Source organism: Haemaphysalis longicornis, unplaced genomic scaffold (assembly GCF_048455015.1).
Source record: "Haemaphysalis longicornis isolate Haplotype H1 unplaced genomic scaffold, Haemaphysalis longicornis Haplotype H1 scaffold_1, whole genome shotgun sequence".
Taxonomy (NCBI): Eukaryota; Metazoa; Arthropoda; class Arachnida; order Ixodida; family Ixodidae; genus Haemaphysalis; species Haemaphysalis longicornis.
Genome location: NW_027526203.1, coordinates 300,235,430 through 300,260,042, shown reverse-complemented (window position 1 = coordinate 300,260,042; position 24,613 = coordinate 300,235,430). Strand labels below are relative to the sequence as shown.

The 24,613-nt window shown below is 49.3% G+C and overlaps 1 protein-coding gene across 1 annotated transcript in view; it reads right to left on the bottom strand.

The window, feature by feature from the left end:
* Positions 1-7,801: 7,801 nt before the first annotated feature.
* Positions 7,802-24,613, bottom strand: part of LOC144159260 (tachykinin-like peptides receptor 86C) — a 165,117-nt gene continuing 148,305 nt past the window's right edge. The window contains exons 4-5 of the mRNA XM_077690641.1: positions 20,320-20,516; positions 7,802-10,301 (exon numbers count right to left, since the gene is read on the bottom strand). Coding sequence (XP_077546767.1) covers positions 10,070-10,301; positions 20,320-20,516 — 429 coding nt within the window. The 3' untranslated portion in view covers positions 7,802-10,069. The remainder of the gene's footprint in view (positions 10,302-20,319; positions 20,517-24,613) is intronic.

The following is a 24,613-nucleotide window of genomic DNA, read 5'->3' as shown; positions in this document are numbered from 1 at the left end:
GAGCGTTACTGGCACGCGCAGTAGCTATGGCAAAAAAAAAGCTAGAAAAAACCCCGATGAGCGCGAAAATGACGACCTGTCCAAATATTGCCCTTCCCAAACCGTCTGCCGCTCCTGCGGCAAAACTCATCCCGATGAAGAAGACTGCGGACCATCCATATATTGTGTCGTTTGTGATGAATTTGGCCACCTCTCGCTGAATCCCACATGCCCTGGCCGCGCCCCCACAGCAAGCTCGAACTCTCCCAACAAGGACAAAGTTCAAGGCATCTCATGGGCTGACCGTTTCAAACAAAATATTCCTGAAAACGATCCCAAAACTTATTCCAAAACAACGGACAAAAGTTCCCAATTCACCGAAATCCTAAACCAGTTAAATGCTCTCCGCGCTGAAAATCTGAAACTCAAAGCAGAAATTGCAGACCTCAAGCGAGCCCAGTCAACTAAAACGAACACATCGTTTACCTCTCAACCAAACCGATCTGGAACTCCAGCCCCCCGCCGCAACCGCAGCCCCAGTTACAAGAAAACCACTAATTCTCAATCAAAAAACGACCCCCAACTAACTCAAACGCTTCAAACTATTCGAACCGAAATACATCAGGAACGCCTCGCCCGCTTGGAGGATGGTCGTCGTATGCATGAGTATTTCGATGGACAGCTCCGGCAAATCCGAGACCTCCTCCATCAAGTCATCACCAACGTCCGACCTACGGAACCCATACCTGAACCCCCTCGCAAAGTCCCACCACGACCCAAACCATGACCTATAACCCTCCCACCATTCTTCAATGGAACTGCAGAAGCTTTTCGACGGCCAAGACAATAATCGCAGCCAAAGTAAAACACATCAAACCAATCGCCCTCCTACTTCAAGAAACCCTCACCACCCCTCAGCTGCCATGATACAACGTCTTCATCAATCCTTCTATTCCACGCAACTCCCAAGTTCCTGGCCTCGCAGCTATCCTGCTTGACTCCTCTGTCCCAGCTACTCAGTTGTCTTTGCCGCTTTCTTCCTCCCCCCTCTACGAAGTTGTCGCAATCATCGCCTATCCTCCCAGGGCCAAGAAGCTCATCCTGGTCTCCGCCTACTACAGACCCAGATATCAAACATGCTCAGATGCTTTCTCATAGCTCCAACATATCAGAAATGAATACCCTTCCACCCCCATTCTCATCGGAGGTGATTTTAACGCCCCCCACACTACCTGGGGCTATCCCACCAACTCCGGTAGGGCAAAATACCTCCTCGACTCTACCGAAGTGGCCAACGTTCATCTTATCAATGATACCACCTATTTTACTCGGATCGCCCTCCATCCCAAACATACCGATACCACCCCTGACTTAACATGGGCTTCCCGGGCCTTGTGAAAACCTGGGCCTCCTACTCCACTACTTGGGGTAGTGATCCCTTCCTATACTCATAACTCTTCGAGGAAAACGCATACGAGACCGTCAGACTACTCGCATTCTTTTGAACTGGGCCACTTTCCGAGAGAAGCTCCTACAATACGATCCCCCGTCCTCACTGGAGGAAATGACTGGCATAATTAGGAACTCGTACTTTGCCTCAAAAGAGACCATAACTTGCGACGAAACTTCCCCTCCTTTTGACAACCACTTGGCCAACTTATGGAAGCGCATGGAGTACCTCACGCAACTCTATCGTACTTCCGGCAGAAGACATTCCCTTCTATGTCGCATACGTGACCAATACAGAACGATCACGGCTTACCAAAAACAACTGGCCGCCGACAACTGGGCGGCATTATGCAACGACCTCGGCAGACTCCCTGGACTCAGTTCTTTGTGGAAACTTCATCGAAGCCTTGGTGACAAAAAACGCAGCCGCACACCAATAGTGGCAACTCTAATGCTCACCAGCAAAAACTACTCCCTAACTGAAGAAACTCTCCTTCGCAGCTTCTTTCCTCACGCTTCACTTACTCCTCCGCAACCTTTACCAAATATTACTATACACGACCCAGTGCCTGAACTTGAAAGCCCATTCTCGTTTGCTGAACTCAATACAGCGCTCCGTCAAGGAAGGGCCAAATCCGCCCCTGGCCACGATGGAATTCAATGGATTCACCTACGAAATCTACCTGAACCAGCCCAGCTGCACCTCCTCGAACAGCTCAATCACTCGTGGGAAACCGGACTCGTCCCCAACCACCTGAAACTGTCGCTAATATTTCCAATACCGAAACCAAACAAGAAGCAACAAACCCCCGACGACTTCTCGCACCTCCGACCGATATCCCTTACTCCCGTTATCTGCAAACTAATAGAACGGCTCATCCATAACCGAATCGCCCACTATCTTGAATTCGTAAGGCCCTATTTTCACCCCTCACAAACAGGTTTTCGCCCTAATCTCAGCACCGCTGACAGCCTCTGGCTCCTCAGGCGGGTGATTAACCGGAAATACTCCCGACAACCCCCCGACTACCTTCTCGCACTAGACTTACAGAAAGCCTTCGACTGCGTTAGCCAACAAGCTATCCTTGAAGAACTTGCTGAGGCATTTCCCAGCCAGAAAGCTCAAACCTGGATCCGAAACTTCCTTGAAGCTCGCCCCATTCAATTACACGGAACCTACCCCGGCTGGTCTCCCCGAGTCTTTTACCTTGATAGGGGTGTACCACAAGGCTCCATACTTGGCCCAACTCTTTTTAACTTAGCCATGACCAGAATAGCAAGACGGATCACCACTGAGTCCACAGCGCGCTTTACTATCTACGCCGACGATATTAATATATGGACCGAATCAGCCCAATACCCAAATCAAGACGCCATGATTACCGACCTCCAGTGCGCAGTGACGGGACTCGAAAAGGTCCTCCCCGACCTTGGCCTGTCCCTCGCACCTCACAAAACAGAATTCCTCGCCATCTTCGGCCGTCAACCCCCCACCGATTACGTGCCACCTCAAGTCAGTGTCGCCTCCATTTCTGTGTCAGCCAGACTGGAACCAATTAAACTCCTCGGAGTCTACATTGGAACCAGAAACAGCCCCACAATATGGCTTAATCGCCTTAAGCAGAAATGGAACTTCGTGCAGCACACCCTCCGACGGCTCTCAAACAAACATGGGGGAGCCAAACAAAAGGCCATCACCACCCTCGGCAGAGCAGTAGCGGTGGGCATTCTTTCGTACGGAGGGACACATTATATGACCTCAACTGTACCCAACGACACACGCTACAAGTTCTTCACAATTCCACCCTACGCACCATCACTGGCCTCCCACGTCATACAAAAATTGCAAACCTCCAACAAGCAGCGACCCTCCCACCAATCGACCGCATCATTCAGGAACAAACGGATCAATACAATTTTAAACTACAACTCACCCACCAAGGCGTGCTCCTCACCGCGTGGGATCAACGAAGCAATATTCCCTTACCTAATTTTCCAGCCCCAATACCCCCATGGCAGCGGCCCCACTTCACTCAATCCGTCACCTCTCAACCCGTCGCACGCAGGAAGCCCGAGCTTCGACAGCAACGCTGCCGACGTCTTGCCTCAATTAAACGACCGGGTGAAACTGACGTCTACACCGACGCTAGCCACATAAACCCACACGTCGGCACAGCATGGATCAGCCCGGACAATTTATCCATCATGGGAGCCCAATATCACCGTATTCCCAATATTACTTCAACGGACGCGGAGCTCATCGCTATCCACGATTCTCTCGACTACTTTATGTACGATTACCATCTCCCCATTCCCCCCAACCTTAGCATCCTAACAGACTCATATGAAGCTCTCCAAGAACTTTGTCATCCCATGTCCACCCACCCTTCTGTCCACCACATTATTCATCAAATCACTGCGCTCCAAACATCAGGCTGCCAAGTCCGAATCGACTGGACCCCCGGTCATGAACCAGCTGCTCCTGGGAACCAAGCAGCTCACGTGGCTGCACAGGAGGCCCTTCTCACAATAGCCTCCGATGGACCCCCGGCGCCGCCCTTCTCGGACCACCCCTGGCCCAACTGCCCTGACGATGACCCCACTCTCGCTCCCGCAATCAGGCACCGTAGATTCAAGCAGCTGAAACAACAACGCCTCAAGTCACTCACTCCTTCAGGCCACCTCACCTCCTTCCCCACCCTAACTCGAGCACAAGAGATCTTCTTGAACAAGTTCCTGACCAACACCTGTACGGCACCAGAGACCATTCGACAATGGTATTATCCCTAGCACGCCCCCCGATGTCCCTACTGCTACCACTCCATCGCAGCCGATCTCCACCACCTCATCTGGCACTGCCCCAAGTTTTCTCGATTTCGTACATTCACTCCCCCACACCACGACACCTCTACCTACATCGACCCAACATCCCTCTCACACGACACACTCTTCGAAATCGCCATTTATGCCACAAAGAGCGGCCTAGTACGGGCAATATAGCAGTGGTCTGCACGACTCCTGAAGAGAACCCTTGACGGCGGCATTATAAGAACAGTGCTCCGTCCTCCCTTCCCTTCCCCCCCCACCCCCACCTGGTCTTTGGCCATCCTATCTAATAAAGTTTGCAACAACAAAGTTTGCAACAACAACAACGCTCTTGAGCGCGTGCCTCGCGGCGACCGCCGAGTCCCAGGCTGACGTAGTGGCTTTAGCAAAAAAGAAAAAAAGAACGGTGCAGCGCTGTTGTAAAGCGGTATCACGCATGTAAAAAAAAATCACGCCATATCCACGGAATGAATGATGATAAGTGGGGCGAAGCTCGAGAGGGGGAGATCATCGGTAACCGTAACTCTCCCGTGAAAGTTCGCCCATTACATCATTAAGAAAGAAGTAAGACTGTGTGCGTACATTGTACAAATCAACTTTTATTTTCGGAGTCAATGCTCCCAGGCCCAGACCTGGTGAAAGACCGCGCGCCATCGAGGACTACCCCGCACCTCCACCACAATTTGTCACGTAGGATGGGACACAACGGTAAAGAAAGAACTTTTATTTAGGGCGAACTTGTGCCCGAACAAGACGAGAGGAAACGAGCAAAGGTCCTTGCGTCTCGTTCGATCTCGGAGAACGACTGCCTGCGTTCGTGGCGTGATCTCTTGCGTGATCTCCCCCTCGCAGTGCACGTGCGCTCGCGCCTCCGTTGTCGAACACAGACAATCTCGCGCTCCCGGTGCCGAGTTTGCGCTGCCGGTTGCAGCCGGTTCTTGCGCGTGCAACGCGGCCCACTTTGCGACATCTCCGAAAGCATGCGGCGGTCACGTACCACGAGACACAAGGGATGGACAGACCCATGACTTAAGGAGCTTCGCCCATAAAAAAAAAAAAAACTCTCCAAAGCTATCGCTAAAGATGAAAAGACAACCTGCTTGGGAGAGGTCACCGCGGTTGCCGCATTCTCTAAAAGCCATTATGGATAATTTGAGACTAGGCTATCAGTGTGCCAATCCTTCCAAGGCAACTTGCAGATCCCGCCACCGCTGCCTCGAGTCGATGGCGAAAAGCTGGTTGAAGTCTACAATGCTGAGGATGGCTTTGCATCCACCACTCGCTGCGAAGAAGGTGACGACCTATTCGATACTTATGACGACGATTACTAGCCCCGCAACTATGCAAATAAACAATAATACTGAAACTTAGCTATGTGTCCGGCAATGCTCGCTTACAACAGCTTCGCCATTCAAGTCTTGCGCGTGAGTGCAAGCTTCCCTGAATTTTTTTACAAAAACAGTACGTAGATTTGCTGGGGTTCCGCACTGTTGGGGTACGGCCGGGCGTTCACTCCATAACGTGAAATTCTACTTATAGCCTACTCAGGCCTAACATCGGGGCTTTTAGCAGCAGTTCAAAAGGTTAGAAGGAGTGTACCGAACGAACCAGTTGCCTTGTACCCACATGGTAACGGAATGTCGCGCGCGCGAACGGTGGCCGTAACCATTGTTTACAACTGTTCTTTTTTGGGAGATGAATTGCTTGTCATTACCTTTATGAAGCTTTTTGATACAAGTAATTGTTTTGGGTTTTTTATAGTATTCGGTCAACAGAATGGCGATTCTCAAAAGCCCCTGCCGGGGCGTGTCTGCTTCCAGCGGGAAATCATGTTGAGTCACTTAACACGCCGCACTGATCCTACCACATCAGTGGCGCCATCATATTAGAAAAAGAGGCCCATAGTGTAGCAAACCATTGTGGGTTGTAGACCCACTGAACCTTGCACGCGAAGGAGGGTGATTCGATCCGGGAATCTACACAAAAGCCTCGAAGCAGTGTCTGCATTGACTGGACGTATAATATACAGAAACAATCAGGAAATCCAAGCTTCCACGTACTTTGCGTCAAATAGTTGCAGCATGACCTGCAAAACGTTTACTGGGCGATTCCATAAACGGACACCAGCGCGCTCATCGTTGTTGGGGAGATTATTTATTGCGAACATAAAAATAAGTAAATAAAAAATAAGTAAATAATAAATAAGTAATTTAGCTCATGAAGCATAATTTGTTATGTAAGCATGACAAGTTACGTTTCATTGCGGCCGCTACGTTCCGATGCCCTAAGGGTATCGACTCCGTGATAAACGTCCTAGGCATGCGGAAACAAGTCCCCACCATGCACTTCAGCGACCCTATTCTCTGTGCAGTGAGGACGACGAATTCAGAATAGGAGACAGGTATGAGGCTTACTAAAGTAAGTTGACGAAGAAAGTCATAATTAACTTCTCAAAGTCACCCTTAAGTTGTCACTTAAGTTGTCAAAGAAAGTCATGCGACGAAGAGAAATACATATTGCTTCACATTTACTATCGGTGAGGGGATCGCAGGGCGGGGCGTACAGCGCAGCAAACGTGGAACTCGATAGAGCGGAAATAAAGCAGATGACAGAGGCATCTCAACATGCCCCAAGAGGCGCCCTCAACTTATGCTGGCAGAATTTAAACACTTTTAGAGTTCCAGTGCACGCTATTTTTCTGATATATTTTAATACAGTAACCTCCTGTTGACGAGCCTAATTCTTGCACCCAACAACGTAGGAAGATTTGTTTGGGCTTTCATAGACTTAATGCAAAAAAAAAAAAACATGCAGGATGCTCTCACTAACTCGTAAGACTTGAATGTAGCGAATCTGTATACGCAACCTTCACGACCATCACGGCGGTTGAAGTCCACGATTGCAGCCGATTTTCTTCTTCGGTGCCGGAACGACCTTCACTCATCATTGTTGCTAAAAGTGTGAGCTTCTTTCACTTTTTTGGAAGTGATCATCACTGGACATCACCTTGGAGGGGCGTACGCTACGACGTGTCTTTCTCGTTCCGAGGTGTTGCCACGATTGCGGCGAACGCTAGACTTTTTTTTTTTGTTAATCTTGGCCAATCATCCTAAGTGGGTATGCTTGGCTTGACAAACGTGCATAGCTGACACTCGGCGGTCGTCGCTAGGCATTTTCTTGGCTTTGTTAACTGCCTGGCGGTCGCCGCGAAGCCCGCGCTCACGTGCGCTCGCCCGCAATTCCTTGGTATTTTAAACTGCGGACACGAAAAATTACGATTTGCGAAACAGCTTCGCTGTTAAAAAAAATCTACCCACGACGAAGAGCTTCACGCATACTCGTTTACTTAGACATCTACCGCAGTGACAATCACAGCTGGTGATACTGCTCGACGAATATGGTTACCTTGGCGGAGTGTAGTCATGACCATTATAGTTGTTTTCAAGAAATACTTCAGGTGATTTGGAGGGTATACTTCAGACGACAGTACGGCCGCTAGCCGGGAGCCTGCATGCACTAATGACACGTGACGCAGCACACACCTGCTTGAATTCTTAAATGTTGTAATGGGATTTTGTACTACCACGAAGGCGCCAGGGAATTTTGAAGCTCATTACGTGAGAAGGTGTCATTCATGACCACACGCTGATTTTCGAACAGTACTGTAAAGATCCCCCGCGTAGACTTTGTTATCTGTTTTACTCTGTTTTGTCGAAAACAAAAACACTACGTACCTGCCTTTCGGCCGATCTTCTCTTAGAGAAACCGCACTCAGCCATTCTTACGATAAATATATGCCAGCGAGTGAAACTGATTGATTGTAAAAACGTCACTAAAAAAAACCGCACCACTACCGCTCCAACACCGTGTAGTGGAAGCGTGCGTGCGTAATAACGTCTGCCAGTTTGAGAGAAAAAGACATTCTCTTCCACGAACTACATAGGTTTATCTCCGGGGTTAGAACATGGTATCGCACCCTGAAGATGATTGCCCAAAGTAGCTGCCAAACGTGGCGAATTTTAACAGTACGATAGGCTTTCACTTACCACAAACACAGGTTAAGAAGCTTTGTTAAGGCTTTGTCACTGACACATCTTTCTTCACCTGTCCTTCGAAAGAGAGTAACGAAAAGAACAACGTCCTGCTCAGTTTTTGCGCGCGTTTGTATTAGTTGACGATAGAGCACTGATTACGACAAATAAACGGGTCTGGGCGTCATTGCGCTGCACGGATTGCCACAGAGGGCTGTGTTTTTCTTAGGAAAAGAAACAAGAGTGGATGCAGGACCATGGCAGAAGTTGCAGCGGTGGGTGACCTATATTTGCGCGTTCGGTGCTCGATCTGCATTCATTCGGTTCTTCGTTTTTCGGCCAAATTGCTGCCGGCGACTTTATTCGCTCGAATCACGTTTTTATGTTCCTATTGGCGCTCCTCCTCGCTGTTGTGTCCCATCGTCCTTTAATCAGCTGTGGACATCGATTCTTTCAATGGAGTGCATACTACTCATCATCACACTCTTTTTTGTTATCTTTTGGTGGGCTTGCAAGCACCGCGGTTTGTACTTTGCCTGGTGAGTACAGTACTGAAGGCCGCCATTTTGCTACTCCTCGAGATGAATATGTTTAATCATGGTCTGCCTGTTTCGCTTACGTTTGCATGGTTGGGAGTGCGCGTAAATCAATGACTGAATGGAACTAGATTGCGTACTTGCGAAGTTCACACATGTCTTTACGTTTTTTGTTATTTTATTTGTGTTCATTTGTTAAATACGAAAGCTCTGCAGTGTCATTGCGTGAAATTACTGTCTTGTGTGAGCGTTTGCTCATGAATGAGTCTGCGCGGTTATGTACACCGCCCACCTACGGCCGACATTGGGCTGTTTTCATCCGGAATTCAGTGTGAAAGCTCACTGCCTGAATATACATTTATGCTTTTCAATACAATGTAAGCTCACGCTAGGGGTTATTACTATTTATTTTCATGTTAGTTCCTTAAACACAACCTGTCTATTTGAAACAAAATCGCCCCCTCAGACTGGTCTCCATACGAACCCGTGTACTTTTTCCTATGCTTCGCCTCTATAGCATGCAGGTGGCGAGTCAACAAAAAATTTCAGCGGCGTTGGAACCAAAATTTTTTGACTCTTTTAAAAGATTTCAACACATAGGTATATGCCGGATATGCAAGGTGGCGCGGTGTGTATATAATAACTCGTCGCACCTGTTTCATATAACTGATGGTGTCAAGCTCGCGCCTACAACAGAAGCGGCAGATTAAGTAATATGGAAAAAGATCGATTAGGTGTTGCGCGCGCTGTAATTACTCTGGACTGTGAGGCGTCCTGTTGTGGAGGGCCGCAGAATAATTTATACGACCACGAAATTTCGTTCTCGTGCGCGTTTTCGGTCTTCCCCCCACCGGGAACAATATATTTTTCTCATATGTCGTGCTGCCGGCGATTTAGCGCTCTTATCCATGGATATAAAATGTTAATTCCGTGAAATTTTCTGGTGGCATTTAGAAGAATGGGCGCTTGTTTAGAGCTTACGCAACCCAGGTGTCGTTTCTCGGTGCCCATCATGGCGTCATGCCTGTTATTGATCTGAACGGTGCACCAAGCACCCAGATGGGAAGAGAGGAATTACGAAGCAGACTGATGAGTCGGCATTCTGCCTGATCGGAGGAGCAAACGTAACCTCCGCCAATAAACCCCACTATTTAAATGCGCCCTTCGGAATGCTTCAATTGTTTAACATTCATGAAGTTTCACGAACATCTCCCTAAACCGACATAATCTCAAGTCCGGCCCTCGAGCTTATATGTGTCCGCCATTGAGCTCTGTTGGGGGGCTCGACAAGGGCCCACTGCGGCACATGCTGATGTGCTTGACGCTTGTGGTGGCCACTTTCGCTGTGTGGCCGCGTTGGAGGCTGCGCGTCCTGCTGGCGACGCTCCACCGGCTCCGGGCGAGGCTGTAGCGGTGCTCTTCGTCCGGCTCTGGCGAATGCTCGCAGAAGCACAGAGCCCGCCGGAAGTAACGCTTGAACCTGCGAGTCAGTACGCTTTGTTCAGACCCTTGTCAGCGACTTATGCTTTCGCTTTGCCAGAGAAGTGTAGAGATTCGTTAGCCCGATGAACATGCATTTGTCCTGTTTTGTAATATTGCTAAGCACATACGTTGTACGTGTAGGTCCTAGTGTAAGGGATGATTAATAGCCAATGTTTCTATCATTAGTCTAATAAGGCGTATACAGCATAAGGTGACAGAATTTACTACAAGAATAAATTAGGCGAGGTATTATTGAATCATGCTATTACAAACAACAAGCCGCGTCAGTGAAAGTTTTTCATCTTTGCAGCACTCTTTAAAAGTTGATGCAGCATACTGCCTCAAGTAAAACACAATACATTCTGGAGAATTCACCCTCCACTGCAGCGGTGTAAAGTAGCTAAGGCATAATGCGTTATGCTGGACCATGATACTCGAGGTCATGCGTTTTATTTTCGGCAACAGATGATGTTGTTTCTGGTAGATGGCAAGTGCGAAAACGTCCGTGTGTGCAAGATTTTGGCGCACGTTATAGAACACCAGTGTCTTAGACTGATTGGTACGGTGTTTAAAAATTGGCCGCGTATCGGCTCACTTCGCTGCCAATGTCGTCGAATGACGGCGGTCTTCTGCTGCCCCTGGCACGTAACTGCCTTTCCTTGTTCTTCCGCCCACCTGTCACGCTCTTCTCCTCCCGTCTGCCTCCTTCCCCGATAAACACCGTGGTAGAGGTTTGCTCTAGTCAATTCAATTTTCCCGCATTCACACTGCTCGGGCGTCATTTATTGGAACCTTTTGTTACTATTAGTCGTAGAATGCCGCCACGAAGTTAGGGTCGTGCGCGAACCTGTTTTGTTGAAACATTGTTTTCAACGCATTTTTTTTTCTGTCACAAAAATCGAGCCCACATATATTTTTAGTTAAAAGAACACTGCTAGTTCCAGTTATGTATTCGATGTTTCGCCTGAAATATGCCGAATGGTTTCTTTTCGCCCAACAATGTTGACAGGTATGAAGTTTGGTGCCAAATTTAGTAGTCGGGAAAAGTTTTGCCAGGCTTGTTCAAGAATTCTTTTAACTTTCGGCCGGGTGGCTGAATCGAGGGACAGACCGGCAGACTGGCAGGCGAAAGTATTCAGTTTCGAGTACCCTAAGAAGCACTATCGCCTTTAGAAGTCTGGCGAATTGTCCGACATCTCAACGCCATGGTGTGCTAAGGGCGCTAAAGCTGCATGGCTATCCAGAAACACATCGAGAAGAAACGACACTTTGAGTGGAATACAACGTCGTCAGGGCAAGCCACTTCGAGCTGTCAAACGAATAGTAAGTGCGGGGGGAAGTGCTACACGAGACAATGAAGCAGTAAGTGGACGTCAACTTCTGTTACAAGTTGCAAAAAAGTGGCGACGGCGATGCGTGCAATGTTGGCGCCACCGCACAGGAGCGAAGCCGAATGCGGCAAATGTGCCCATTACTGGTTGTTCTAACGCTCTTTCGCGCCTCGAAGGAAACGATTGTGTATGAGCAACGTTAAGGTCGACCACCGACAAGCAGGACACTTGTAACATGATGTAGCGACAAATAATAACGTGAGATCGTGACTGAATCCACGGTTCCTTTCGGAGGAACTGGGCTCACGTTTGGGGTACGGCATGTCTATGGACGTTCGGGATTGTGGATGTCTGTACACGTTTCAAGGCTTCTATTTTGTTGTCGTGGCGGCAATTCAACAACGCGCTACATCGGTTCTGTAGTTCACTTCTTCACAGGTCTGTGCTTACAGTTTCTAGAACCATTAAAAACGTTGCCAGAAGTGTCTCATGCAGGCCGGTGATCACTTAGAAATCCATTTTGAAGTTGATCTGCTTATGTTCTGTTCGCCGTAGCTCGTCTTTAGCTTTAACCTTGAGCTTGAACTTTCGAACCACTTCGCACACAATAAGATACCCTGCAGGCAGTGGCATACGCACGAATTTATTTCAGCGCAGGCCGGACCCCGAAAAAAGACCGAACGGAGAACAGAAGGAAAAAATAAATGACAAACAAACAAAAAAGCAACAAATAAATCCCAAGTTAAAAAAAAATATTCCGGATGCAGTGACCATTCCCTATTTAACATTTTGATTGCTTTCTTTTTCGCATCCTTTTTTGCATACAGGGGCATTTTAAAGTGGCTAATCACTGTGGTCAGCGGAACTATCGAAGCGCGTAAGCTTAATAAGTGCATCACTCCTGTCACAACACATGGTGAGTTATCAGTAACTGTTATTCGATTGTAGGCGGGACCAGAAGCCTCGGTTATCTTACTCCCCCCATAAGGCCCGATAATTTTTCATGGGTTCGAGGCCCCCTTTGCTTACGCCGCTGCCTGGGGGCATATCAAAGAAACACTAAAGTGAATTTTTAAACATTCTGTTTGCGTTTGCACTGCATAGAAAGGTTCGAATAAACATACTTTTCACCGTTTATCTAGTAACTAGAGCTGTATTTATTTTTAAAGCCTGAAAAAAGAAAAATACCATGCGACGTCCACGCTGTCGCAACAACTACAGCAGTAGCGCAAAATTACGCGAATTTTTCTTGCGATGTGATTGGACGAAGTCCAAGCTTTTAAAGTTTACTCTTACGCACTTGCGTTTGGGTCAAGTTCATTTTTTTTATTTAGGAAGAACTCCCGCACTATTGGCAATACGCATACCTCTCTTTCATTCCCTGAACGGCCCTCCCCAGTGCTGAGTAGCAGTCTTGGCTCTAAGCCTGGATAACCTCTCAGCCTTTCCCTTCGCTTTTCTCCTCCCCCTCCGCCTCATCCTGTCGGAATGTATAGCGATTCTGGGTTCATATTTTGGAGAGTTGTTCACATCAGTTTCGGCTTCAGTTCCCTGCAACAACATGATTGGCGTCCGAAGTTATCCTTTCTCCTGTATTCTCGATACTTCAGGAATTGGCATGCCGCGATTATCCCATGTTGTGGGCTGCAGAATTGACCGAATATGTCTGCCGGCACCGTTCATGGCGACCAAGTAAAGTACCATTTAGAGCCAAAGGACGAGCCGAGGCGCACGCAGTGGGTGAACGCGCTCCGCGCCATCGGGATTCTCAACTGGGAGGCGTTTCTAACGCACCGTTCAGACGTCCCCTGTCTCCTAGAGCTCTGTAGCACCCACTGGATCATTAAAGGCACGTTGACACAAGGCCGACTGTCAGCCTCTTCGGGGACAAAAATCCGCGCCTGGGATCCGAACCCGAACCCGATCGATCCTGTCGTAGTGCTCCATACGACTGAGGTACAGGAACACACAGGGCTGCTCACAACTAACACGTATACCTCTCGGAAGCCTAGCTCGTGATGTCGGACATTGCTGTTTACGTGTTGTGTTGCAGAAATACGAGCGGCTGAGCTGAACATTTCTTTAAAAAGCTTGAGCAAAAAGCTTTCCCCTAGCCCCCACAAATATCTGACCCCCAGCGACTGCGTAATTTAAGGCAGCAAATATATCTCAAGTGTGTGGTCACCCCGCAGGCCACTAGTTTACCCTGTGGAAAAAAAGTGCTTCTTGTACCTTGGTTCTGTGCTTTACAATTTATTGTGAAGCGCGGGTAAACTGGCTTCGGTTGATTTTGATTGACTTATAAAATCACCGTAATTTTAATTTTAATAGATTGACTTCGCTGACTCTCCTATTGCCTTCAATTGGCCTTCGATTTCCTACAAGCTTTCCAGTCGCACACGCATACACAGCTTACAAATCCAGTGAAGCGAAGTTAAACGCAGCGTCGTAAACACCAATATACCTGACGCATATTCTCTAGTGTTGACTGTATAGACTTTACTACGATTAATACAGTCTGCAAACTACAAAAATAAAGCCCCGTTCTTCCTGGCTGAAACCTTGCCAGGGCTTAGTTTCAGCTTTTACGATCAAAATGTGCCGACTCGCCGGTAACCATACCGCCGGCGCCCACCCGACAGATTTTGTCAGCAGTGTGGTCGGCGAGCCGCGCAGTCGTCGCAGTTCATCCAATGCGAAAGTGCGCGTCGAAGGAAACATAATAGGAAAACGACAAGGAAGATGGTGAGAGATGAACAGTGCGTTCGAATTGATTTGTATACTAAATTAACGCAAACACACCCAGAGAAGTCGAAACATGGTCTACTCCAGACTTAATCTGCAGAAGAAACTTCAGATTCAGTTAAGTGTCCCTTTGAAGGGGCATAAAAGGGTAAAAATAACTTTGCCTGTATGAGTAGAAAACAGCGTCAGAAATGCTAATATATTACTCCCGGCCGCACTAATTTGTTTACTAACCAATAGATGCCGAAGGTACGACAACAGGTATTGCCACCCATGCAGTTCCGCCACTATGATTTTTGACGTAACCAATCGTGAAGCGTAAAGCGTGATTGGCCGGCTCCTTTAAGCATTTTTGTGAATATAACATTCAGATAGGGATGTGTAAATGTAAAGTAACTGTATCTGGCAACTTTATATGAACACAAGTTCATTCATTTCAATTAGTAAGCATTACTAAACAGGCTGACTCATTGCCACAGGCCGAAAGCAGACTCAGTTTCCATTTCTACAAATTGTTCTTGCTTCCTGCCCGAGAGATAGAGAGAACGTAAATAAGCATTTAAGCGAAATGTGCAGGTTTCGCGCTAGATGGCACGGACACCAACCCGGGTGTGGGAAGGGGGGGGGGGGGGGGCGGGCGGAGGTGAGTGGCGGGCGTATTCTGGATGCATTGGCCCTGGCTGGCTGCCCGGGCTCTAGAGACGACATCGTTCGCAATACCTGAGCTGGGCAGCCGCTCCCCCCAATGCCCGTATACGTTGTGGATGGATGATAAATACGGGGATTGCTGACATTCCTATAACCGGTGGTATGGGGTGCCAGGGGATCGGCAATAGGCACGTCATGGGGCATTCGGTAGAGTAGACATTGTTAAGGAGGGTATGAGCTAGTTTGTAGCCTTTGCATGGTAGCAGTTCATGCAGAGTAAGGTGAAGGTGAGGGTATTTTCATCGGCTGAGGTGGCAGTGGGAGCGAAGATAGGGCGGTGACAGGGGTGTCTGCGCGCGGAGGTTGGCGGTCAGGCACAGCCTGGCGTGTCTCGCAGGCAGCGGTATGCGCCGGATCGTTTCCGGGGTGATCAGTGTGGCCAAGTGCCCAAATTGAAGTAAATACCCCCTTGTGTGGACCTTGAAGAATACGGAGGCCTGTTGGAGCTATACGGCCCTGAATATATTGGTGGTAGGATTCTCGCGAGTCAGTTATGTAGTCTTGGGCTGTAGTATATAGGTTCTAGTGCAATGGTGTCAAGAGGATTTGTAGTTGGGCTAGTTGGCTCATTGCATGAATTTAACAGCGCTAAGGTGGGACAAAGTGAAGAGTAACAAACACGGGCGCTGAATAACGGCTGTTTATTTTTGGAAAAAAAGGCTAGGCGAAGGGGAACGAAACGAGCATGGTTCTCTGTCTGCGCATAGGGGCACGCGTGAAAACAGATCACGGGAGTAACTATGACTCTCTATGACTCCCTAGTTTCACAGGCGGAGGCGTGAGTAACCAGGTCGACTTAACATCTCAGGAGAGTAGCGCCCCCTTGTAATCCAGTGTCACGGAAGACGGGGTGTCAATGTTACATAGTAACCTACCTCGAAGGTACGTTACTGTATACACCGGGTGTATACGTAGACGACACCGGGTGTGCACCTCAAAGGTATACACACCCGGTGTCTCATCAAGTCTCGAATAAGATCGAGGAACAGGCCGGTGGCAGTAGTGCGCCTGCGGGAGGGGGGGTTGCTGGCATACCGCTGTAACCCTGCATCTGGGGAGCGCGAATGTCGAGTTACGGAGTCTGTTAGAGCTGGCCCTCTAGGGTGGCCCTTAACTTCCACGGGGTTCCCATTGGCAAACGGTGGAGCTTCCGTAAGGTGGTGAAACTAGGCTAATAAAGGCCACCCAACGGCTCCGTGGTTAGTCAGTTGTTTGTCAGTGCCCGTGTTTGTTACTCTTTGCCCCGTCTCAGCGCTGTTTAATTCACAAAATGGCTCCTTTTTCGGCTGTCATGGGGGTGGTATAGTGTGGACGCTGGATGCCGAAAGCTGTTGCAAGCAGTGATCGATCTACGGCGATGGTGTAGGTTAAGTTGGTAGAGAACTGGTCGACGTTCGTGTATCGAGTGGCGGGGTTAGTGGCATTTAGTCGGTGCAACGCGGCCCCTCGAGGGGTTCAGCTGGTGGTGGTGTATTCCGTACGCACACTGCGGAACGTAAGAGCCATTTGTGCTTAGGGTAGAAAACGTCGTGCGCGAAAGTGGGGCTGGCCTGGCTGCTTGCGCTTGAAAAGAGATGCGCGCCTACGGCTACGATTTCAAAGCATTCGGAGCAGCCGGCGGGCAGCCGGCGGGCAGCCTTCAGATGTTTAGGCCTACCACAGGGGTGCATATTTAATGCCCGCTTTCATGAGCGGCGTAGATGATAATGTGATTTGCACCCACATTATTAGCTCCTTTCCCACCTGCGAAACTTTATTTACGCCTTAAGTTCCACTTTGGGGAGGGATAACAAGCTGTCTGTCACTGGAGCTACCGGCGCCACTTGGACTTTGGACCCGAAGCCATGCTGGCGCCGCCATGGCTTCCGCGATCAGATTCCCGCGGCGCGGCACCGGTGTTATCGCGAAGGGCATGGTACGCAGACCGCGGAGGTACGCAACGCGACCGTGCGCGGGTTGTGCCCACAGCTCCCTGAGGGTGCCTATCGTGTGCGCAGCGCGTTTACGTGCAGTCACGAAAACGCTCAGCACGGTGCACGATAAATATAAACGGGTGACGAAGACTTCCAGGACGAGTGAAAGCGGTGATTTTTCTGGGTAACACCTTGGATGGCTGATCATGACGATGGCAGTGATGAGCGCCGTGCTTTTTCTTGAGGGTCGACGCTATTTTACTGATACAGCGGGGTTAGAAATAATAATTAAAATAAAATTAAACGAGAACTATAAAAACCACCATCAAAGGAAATCAGTGAAGATTGTCTTGAACTTGAGTCGCTGGCAGTTGCCAGACGAGCGTCATGCGTAACAAACCCTACAACCTCCGATCGGATCTGCATGCCGTTACACTGTAAAGCATTCAGGAAACAGTGACACAGAGGTCACGTGGTGCGCACTACTAGAGCCTAGCGGCAGATTTCTCCGCCGTGTCAATACAATTTACGCCCATCGGAAACTGGATCTCTTTCCCGCACACGGGCCTGCCGCTATAGCCTACATCCGCCATCCATTACGAAATATTTGTGCAGCCATAGCGCAGCCCCAAATGCCTACCCATCACGCAGCAAATATCGTTATGGTATTTGGCGGGCGAGCACACTAGGCCGGTGCCTTCAAGGTAATCTGAGCTGTTCGTCTTCACACCGCTACGACCGGGACGGAAACGCGCTCCTCCTCGAGAGTGTGATCACATCAAGATCGTGACTGCATCGGGGCAACACATTCCCGAAGTTTCCAAAATCAGGGTCCTGGGCCTGCTGCTAAACAAGAGCGGCCGCAACGACGAGGCCATAAACAAGCTTAGCACATGGACTCCATCTGGCTGATACACCGAGTCTCGACGCGACGGGCGGGCATATGTGAAGACATCCTCTTTCGCCTCGTCCAGTCACTTCGTTATCAGTCACATCGCATACGTTGCGGCCTACCTCAACTGGCACGTCACCGACGGGACCAAGATCAACACGCTGATCAGACGGGCTTACAAGACGGCTCTGGGCTTAACGCAGACCACAAGTACGGCTCGGCTCTTGCAGCTCGGCGTCCATAACACCCTAGAGGAAATAGCCGAGGCGCAGCTCACCGCGCAAATGGAGCGCCTCTCTGCCACCAAGACGGGCCGCAGTATCCTGGCATCCCTAGGTTACAACCTCCGAGCTCCCAGCCGGCAACCGTTCGAGATCAGCGAGGAGGCGCGGGCCCACATCCACGTGGACCTCATCCTGAAGAACGTGCACCCCGAGTACAACCAAGAACGGCGGCAGGCGCGGGCCAAGGCCCTCACCGAGCAACACGCCCAAGACCCGCACGCCCGGTACGTAGACCCATCAGAATACCAACGAGAAGGCTTTGCAGCAGTGGTCGTTGCGGCGGCTACCGGCACCAAGACAACGGCAGCGAGCGTGCGGTGCAGAGATTCCACAGACGCCGAGGAGGTGGACATCGCTCTGGCGATCTCCGAGGCCGAGTGTCGCACCGTGCTCAGCGACTCGAGGAACGCCGTGCGCAACTTTGCCAAGGGGCGAGTGTGCGCGCCGGTGGCCGCCATCATCGGCAAGCTCAAGCTCCAAGACCGCAACAGCACCATCCGTATCAAGTGGTTCCCGGATCACGCGGGCGAGTGTGCATCCTCACCGAACCACAACGAGACGGCCCATTCGGCGGTGCGAGCGCTTACCCTCCCCTCCGCTCCCCCGAGAGTGACCGTTCCGTGTGGTGGTTTGAAACCAAGGACCGAATGACCAGTTATAGCGAAGCTACCAGGTGTTATCGCCTAGCTAGACGGGCAATGCCGCCTCCCCACCCGGCACTCAGTCGGGAGGAGGCCGTCATCTTAAGGCAGATACAGACCAGCTCACTCCCCGCCCCGGCAGTGCTACACGTGCTTCACCCAGAACTCTATTCGAGTGGTATGTGCAGTGTTAGTGCAGTGGGTTTGGTGGATCAATGAAACATCATGTGGGACTGCGCCAGATTCCCGACCGAGGCTACCTCCTGGACATACCCGCCCGAACTTCAAAGTGCAGTGCAGTCTAAAGACAAGGACACTCAACTATGGGTCGTCCAGCAGGCCCGGGATGCGCTCGAAAAGCACAAGCCTCACGACCCGCCACAAACGGGCCGAACTGGGGTTTTGCTGAGTAGGGCATAACCCCGGGGCGACGCTTGGCCAACGTCCCGACGCGTTAAACCGTCGGTTGCCGGCATCAATAAAGTTATTCCTACCTACCTACCTATCGTTATCGTCTTCTCAGGGCAAACGCCTATCGCAGGCCAAATCAGGTAAAAATCGCGACGCTAAACGAACAGCAGCTAGAGCACAGCTGGCAGGCAATGCGCGGCATGGCGTTACAGCGTGACGTAAGGTATACAACATGGTGACCAGTATAAATCCACGCACCTGCCGCCTGGTGAAGCTGTAAACGCGCTCAACTTCAGATTTCACTTTCGAGACGACACAAAAATACTTCCATTTCGTGGGATAATGATGGCACGACAAAAAAAAAACGTGTACACTTTTTGACCATATCTATAAACACCAGAAAATTTCCGAAGCTGCCCATCAAGTGCACGCTTAAAATAGCCAGTGAAGCAAATTATTGCATACGTTTATAAATATGGGCGTCGCACTCTTTGAATGAAAACCTCATAATATAACAAGTAGCGGCAGATTACGCGGTGAATTTATACTTGCATTCCGTACGAAAAACATGCTTCCTTACATAAATTGGTCACACAACCGGAAGAATGCTATTTAATGGCATCACACTGTGAATCAACGGAGATTGGTTCTGCCTATATTTTTATTTTCAGTTTGTTTTTTAGTAGGCAATAAATTCTCAGTAATTTGGATGCGTGTGACGCAGCGCTAAAATTCAGCCAATGAGTGCCTGTCCTGTGTATTGTACTTCACTCCTCTTGTCGCTCCTTCTCTGTGCAGATCTTCAACACATCAAATGATATTGAGCTGGAATTCCTCAACTACGGTCCCTTACCAAGTCGCCAACCCAGCTTTAAACTTTCGTTACCCTCAGTGTTGGCCACCTAATGCCAAACTACTGCGGGGTCGCTTGCCTCAGGGCTCACCAAATACTTTCACTCGACCAGCTAGCACTACAATCGTGTACGCGCATAGGTAACCTTGTGTTTTTTTCTGCCCGGTTAATTGCTGCGCACAAAAACCCACGAGCGTCCTTGGCATTGAAGGATATTTTCTGAGCCAGGCAAACCAACCTTTTGTTCATGCAGTAGTACACGATGGGGTTGTACATGGTGTGCGCCATGGCGAGCAGATACATGGCCAGGTAAACGTGCTGTATATAGTCTTCGTAAGCGGCGCTCGGGTGATGAAAGAGGAAGATGAAGTAAGCGTGGTACGGCAGCCACGACACCGTGAACAGAACTACCACGGTCAGCAGCATCTTCACGACCTGCGCAGCAGAAGAACAAAAGTTCTGTGGTGTACATTCTCAACCTGTATTTGGTGTGTAAACCTCGCTCCCAGTTACCAAGGGGCTAGGCCACAGAGTCAAATCGTTGTACATATAGGTTACTAAACAAACATGACGTAATATTACGTGCAGTAAAGTAAAAGTGGCCGGTGAATTTTAAAGGATCAAGAATGCAACTCGATAATTCGCGCCCACCTTACCCTGCCTACTTTCACAAGGATTAGCGTGCACGTTTTGTGGGTGGAGTAGTGTTTACTGACTCTTGAAATAGCAGAGGTACCCGCTTTTGCAACTAGAGAGGTTCAAACCTTTCGCTCACGCCTAAGCATTGACAAGTATGCACAGATGTTTTTAAATTGACCATTGACAATCCTGCACTATCTTGCATACCCTATTTCTACATTTTTGGTTATCTAGAGAAGTTTATGAATAGTACCCCTGATGAAGATCTAAGCCGATGTTCAAGTGAATTCCTAAGCTACTTGGTCATGTCTTACTTTTTTAACCTTCAAGAAGGATCATTTTAGGCGGTTTGTAAAGAAGTAATTGAATAAAAACCAACAATCTATATTCTGTGAGTACCTACTTTCAGTGGCACAGAAAACAAGCCCCCTGTGGTGAGGGAGGCCAGAATGCGGACCGGTAACGATGTAATGGACGTTTATTCTTGGCTACATCCTAACGAACGAGGCCGGAAGCCTTTAGTCGTCCGGACGAGCGTTCCGTGGACAGCCGTTCTCTTCCGCGGCCCAAAGACGACTCTCCCGTTTCTCTCTTCCCTGGAGGTCTCGAGTCGCGCGCAACGCCACGCCCGCGCGGTTCCGAGAAGCCGACCTTAGGTCACCGCTGAAGCCGCGACCCGCAGTCCCCCCCCCCCGATTTCGCCGGGGCGCACACGTGTTGTGATTTTACCGACCAGCTAAATCACTTGTCTCAGTTCGCCCTTGGCTGCCCTCCCAATGTCTTTCCGGAGCGACAGGGATGCGCAGGCGCGCCAGAATTTTTAATAGGCGCAGTGGTCCCCCAGAGTGCCGCACGCAACAACTCATTAAGACACCTTAAATCAGCGTGGTTTTGCTGACAATGTATTCAACGCTAAGAAGGATGCCTGTCGCAAATTTGAATGTTGGAAACACTGAAACTAAAGCAGGGTACACATTTATTCTACATACATACTGTGATAACCTAATAGGATATCTTAAAAACACTCCTCAGCCTAAAGAACAACACTCGTCATATTGTTGACCTGGCTGTATAAAACATATTCTTTCGACGATTCTATCAAGAGTGGGTCATCCAGCAGATCTTCCCCGTGCTTGAAAGGCACAGGCTCCGAAAAAGAGCTATTGCTCAACAGAGCTGCGATAGGAGATACGACGTCAGCCTGCGTTGAGGCGGAGCCGTAAATCGGCTCCCGCCTACTTCAGTATCTTTGATAATAAAGTATTTTTCAATCCAATCCAAATATTTCACGGGTTATAATCTTTGCCCCATTGGAGCCCCGCCCCATGCAGATTACAGTCGATGCAGATTACAAGGACGATCTGGAGAAGGTAATGTCAGGTTGAAGAAACCATCATGTAACGCTGTCATCAATATCGGCGTTAAAAAAAACCACAAAGTGTGATATCTATGCAAAATATGTGCCCGACGTAGAGTGAGTTTTGGAAAAGAACGTTGCATCACAGGTAATCTAGTGGCAAATGCCGTTTGTTTTTAGCAGCGAAGATAGCACGCCCAAAACGTTTTTGATTTCAAAGCTTCTCGCAAAAGCTACAAGGGCCACCCGCAAGAAAATACAGTTTTCTGTATGCAAAAAACAAAGGAAAAGGTTTTCAGTATTGCCTCAGTGAAGTTTCAGACGTTTGTAATGTTTTAATTCACATGACGAACTTGCGATTAAAATGGTTAAATTTATTCACACACTCTTCAATTTTTACAACATGAGATGTCATGCCAGCTCGCTTCGGAACCCGCATCTGTGTGGTTTGAGGGTGCTGTTTTTGAAACATTCGTACCTCCTTTCATTTCACCTAATTTTAATTTATCTCTAATGGTGTAACAACGCCCATGACAGTTTAAATTCTCAGGGCCGAGAAGCACTGTCACGTGACAGATTGTGAGGTTGTCTAGACCAGCTCCGAGAGACTGGCACAGGAAAGCCGTTGACATGTTTAACACAATCCCCATGTAATGCACACTTAGAAAAACCCTAAAGCAAATGAATCAAGAAATACATCGTACAAAACCGCCAACCATTCAACCCCTCACTAAATTATCCAAAATACAATCCAAACCAAAACCCAACAGTCTCTACAATAAAGTTCCACACATTTGGTCAAAATACACTCATTACCTTAAGTCCTACTTAATCTCTTTATCAGCACAACTCCCTAGTTGTGTCCTACGACTATGTCCCTAACGGCCTGGCCTACTCCGGTCGTCGGCGCTGCCGTGTCGCACCGTTGCGGGGCCGCGACTAGGTGGTAGCCGTCCTCGTCTCGCTTCTGTGCCGGCGTTCGATTCACGCGGTCATTTCTTGGACGGCGTGGTCTCCGCGCGTCCTGACTTGTTTTCTCTGTGGCTACACCCTCGTAGCCTACTGCAGCTGGAGGTCCCAGGTAGTCTCGGCACGAACGTAGCCCTTCGGGGCCGTCGAAGCGAAGGTCGACGGAGCGGGGACGTTGGCCGCAGGTGCCCGACCGCTGCCGCTGGGGCCACGAAGACACAGGTTCGTGGTGCGCCTAGGATGCCGCAGCCGATGCGAAGTCGGCCCGCTCCCGCCCAGGCTTGGTAGGCATAGTCTGTGGCCTGGCCGCGTCCCCTTGGCTCGTTCCTTGAAGCTCACGTGCTGCTTCCGCCTCCTGGTTTCTTGCCTCTCAGTTTTTTGCCTTTTCGTGTCCATATATGGTCATCCCGCCACTGCCTCCTTCATGGCGTTCTCTGATTGGCTGAAGAGTGCGCTGCCTTATTTGACCATGATGCCTAGGGGTTTAGGCGCTGACGTTCGCTCATTGGTGCGCTGCTGGCGCACCGTTCAAATTGGCGTTTCTTTGCTCTTTTATTATTTTTTTTCTTTCAGGGTTTTTTGACGTATCCCCTCTCAGGGGGGGCCCTTGACGCAGGACAATTACTTTCATTTCACTTAATTTTATCTCTGATGGTGTAACAACGCCCATGGCATTTTAAATTCACAGAGCCGAGCACCACGAACCTCAAGTAGTTTTACAGGCCCGTTATCAGATTTGTTGTACTGTACTTACATTTCTGAAACGTTGCCGGAGCAATTAAGCTCTGTATTTTTAGAGGGTGAAGTCCATCCCTTTTCACACTAAGTCCATCCCTTTTCACACTCCTGTTCTGTATTGTATAGATTTTGCTGTTGCAGAGTTATGGATGAATACATTCGCATAGACCTCAAGTGCCTGAAACCCTAATTTTCTGGCGGCCCTAGCGGTATTGCTCCTGCAGTTTTAAACGTTTACGGGGAGCTACTGATTCCTATATTTATTATTCGGTTTAACGCGCCGACGCTACACAGGCGGTGAGACGCGCCGTAATGGAGGGCTCCGGATTAATTTTGATCGCCGGGGGATCTTTAAGGTGCACCGAAATCTCGAACACACGGACGTTTTCGCTTTCCGCCTCCATCAGAAAAGCGGCTGCCGCGACTGGGAATCGAACCCGCGTGCTCGTGCTCAGCAGCAGAACACCTTAGCCACTGAGCCACCGCCCGGGTGAGCTGATGATTCCTATACTAACAGTTATATCCCAACAGTTCAACTCAATCGGCCACACGTCCAGCTCCCTTTCATGTCTTTTAAACTAGTGTAAAAGCTAGGGCTCGTAATTTCGCTTTCCTTTGTGCATTGTGTACGCTTTCAGAGCCTGTTTTACATGACCGTCTGTCTTCCAGTGTGAAAGGAATGGGCGGTGAGATTTTTTAGTGGCGCCCCCTGGTTCCTGACGTCAGCTTGGAGACTCGCGCCGCTGTCGTATGCTACACACCGCTTGTTTGTGAGGGGCACCAGTGCCTGAGCCAGAAATCGCCCGCAGTGATTCTTTAGTGCATTAAA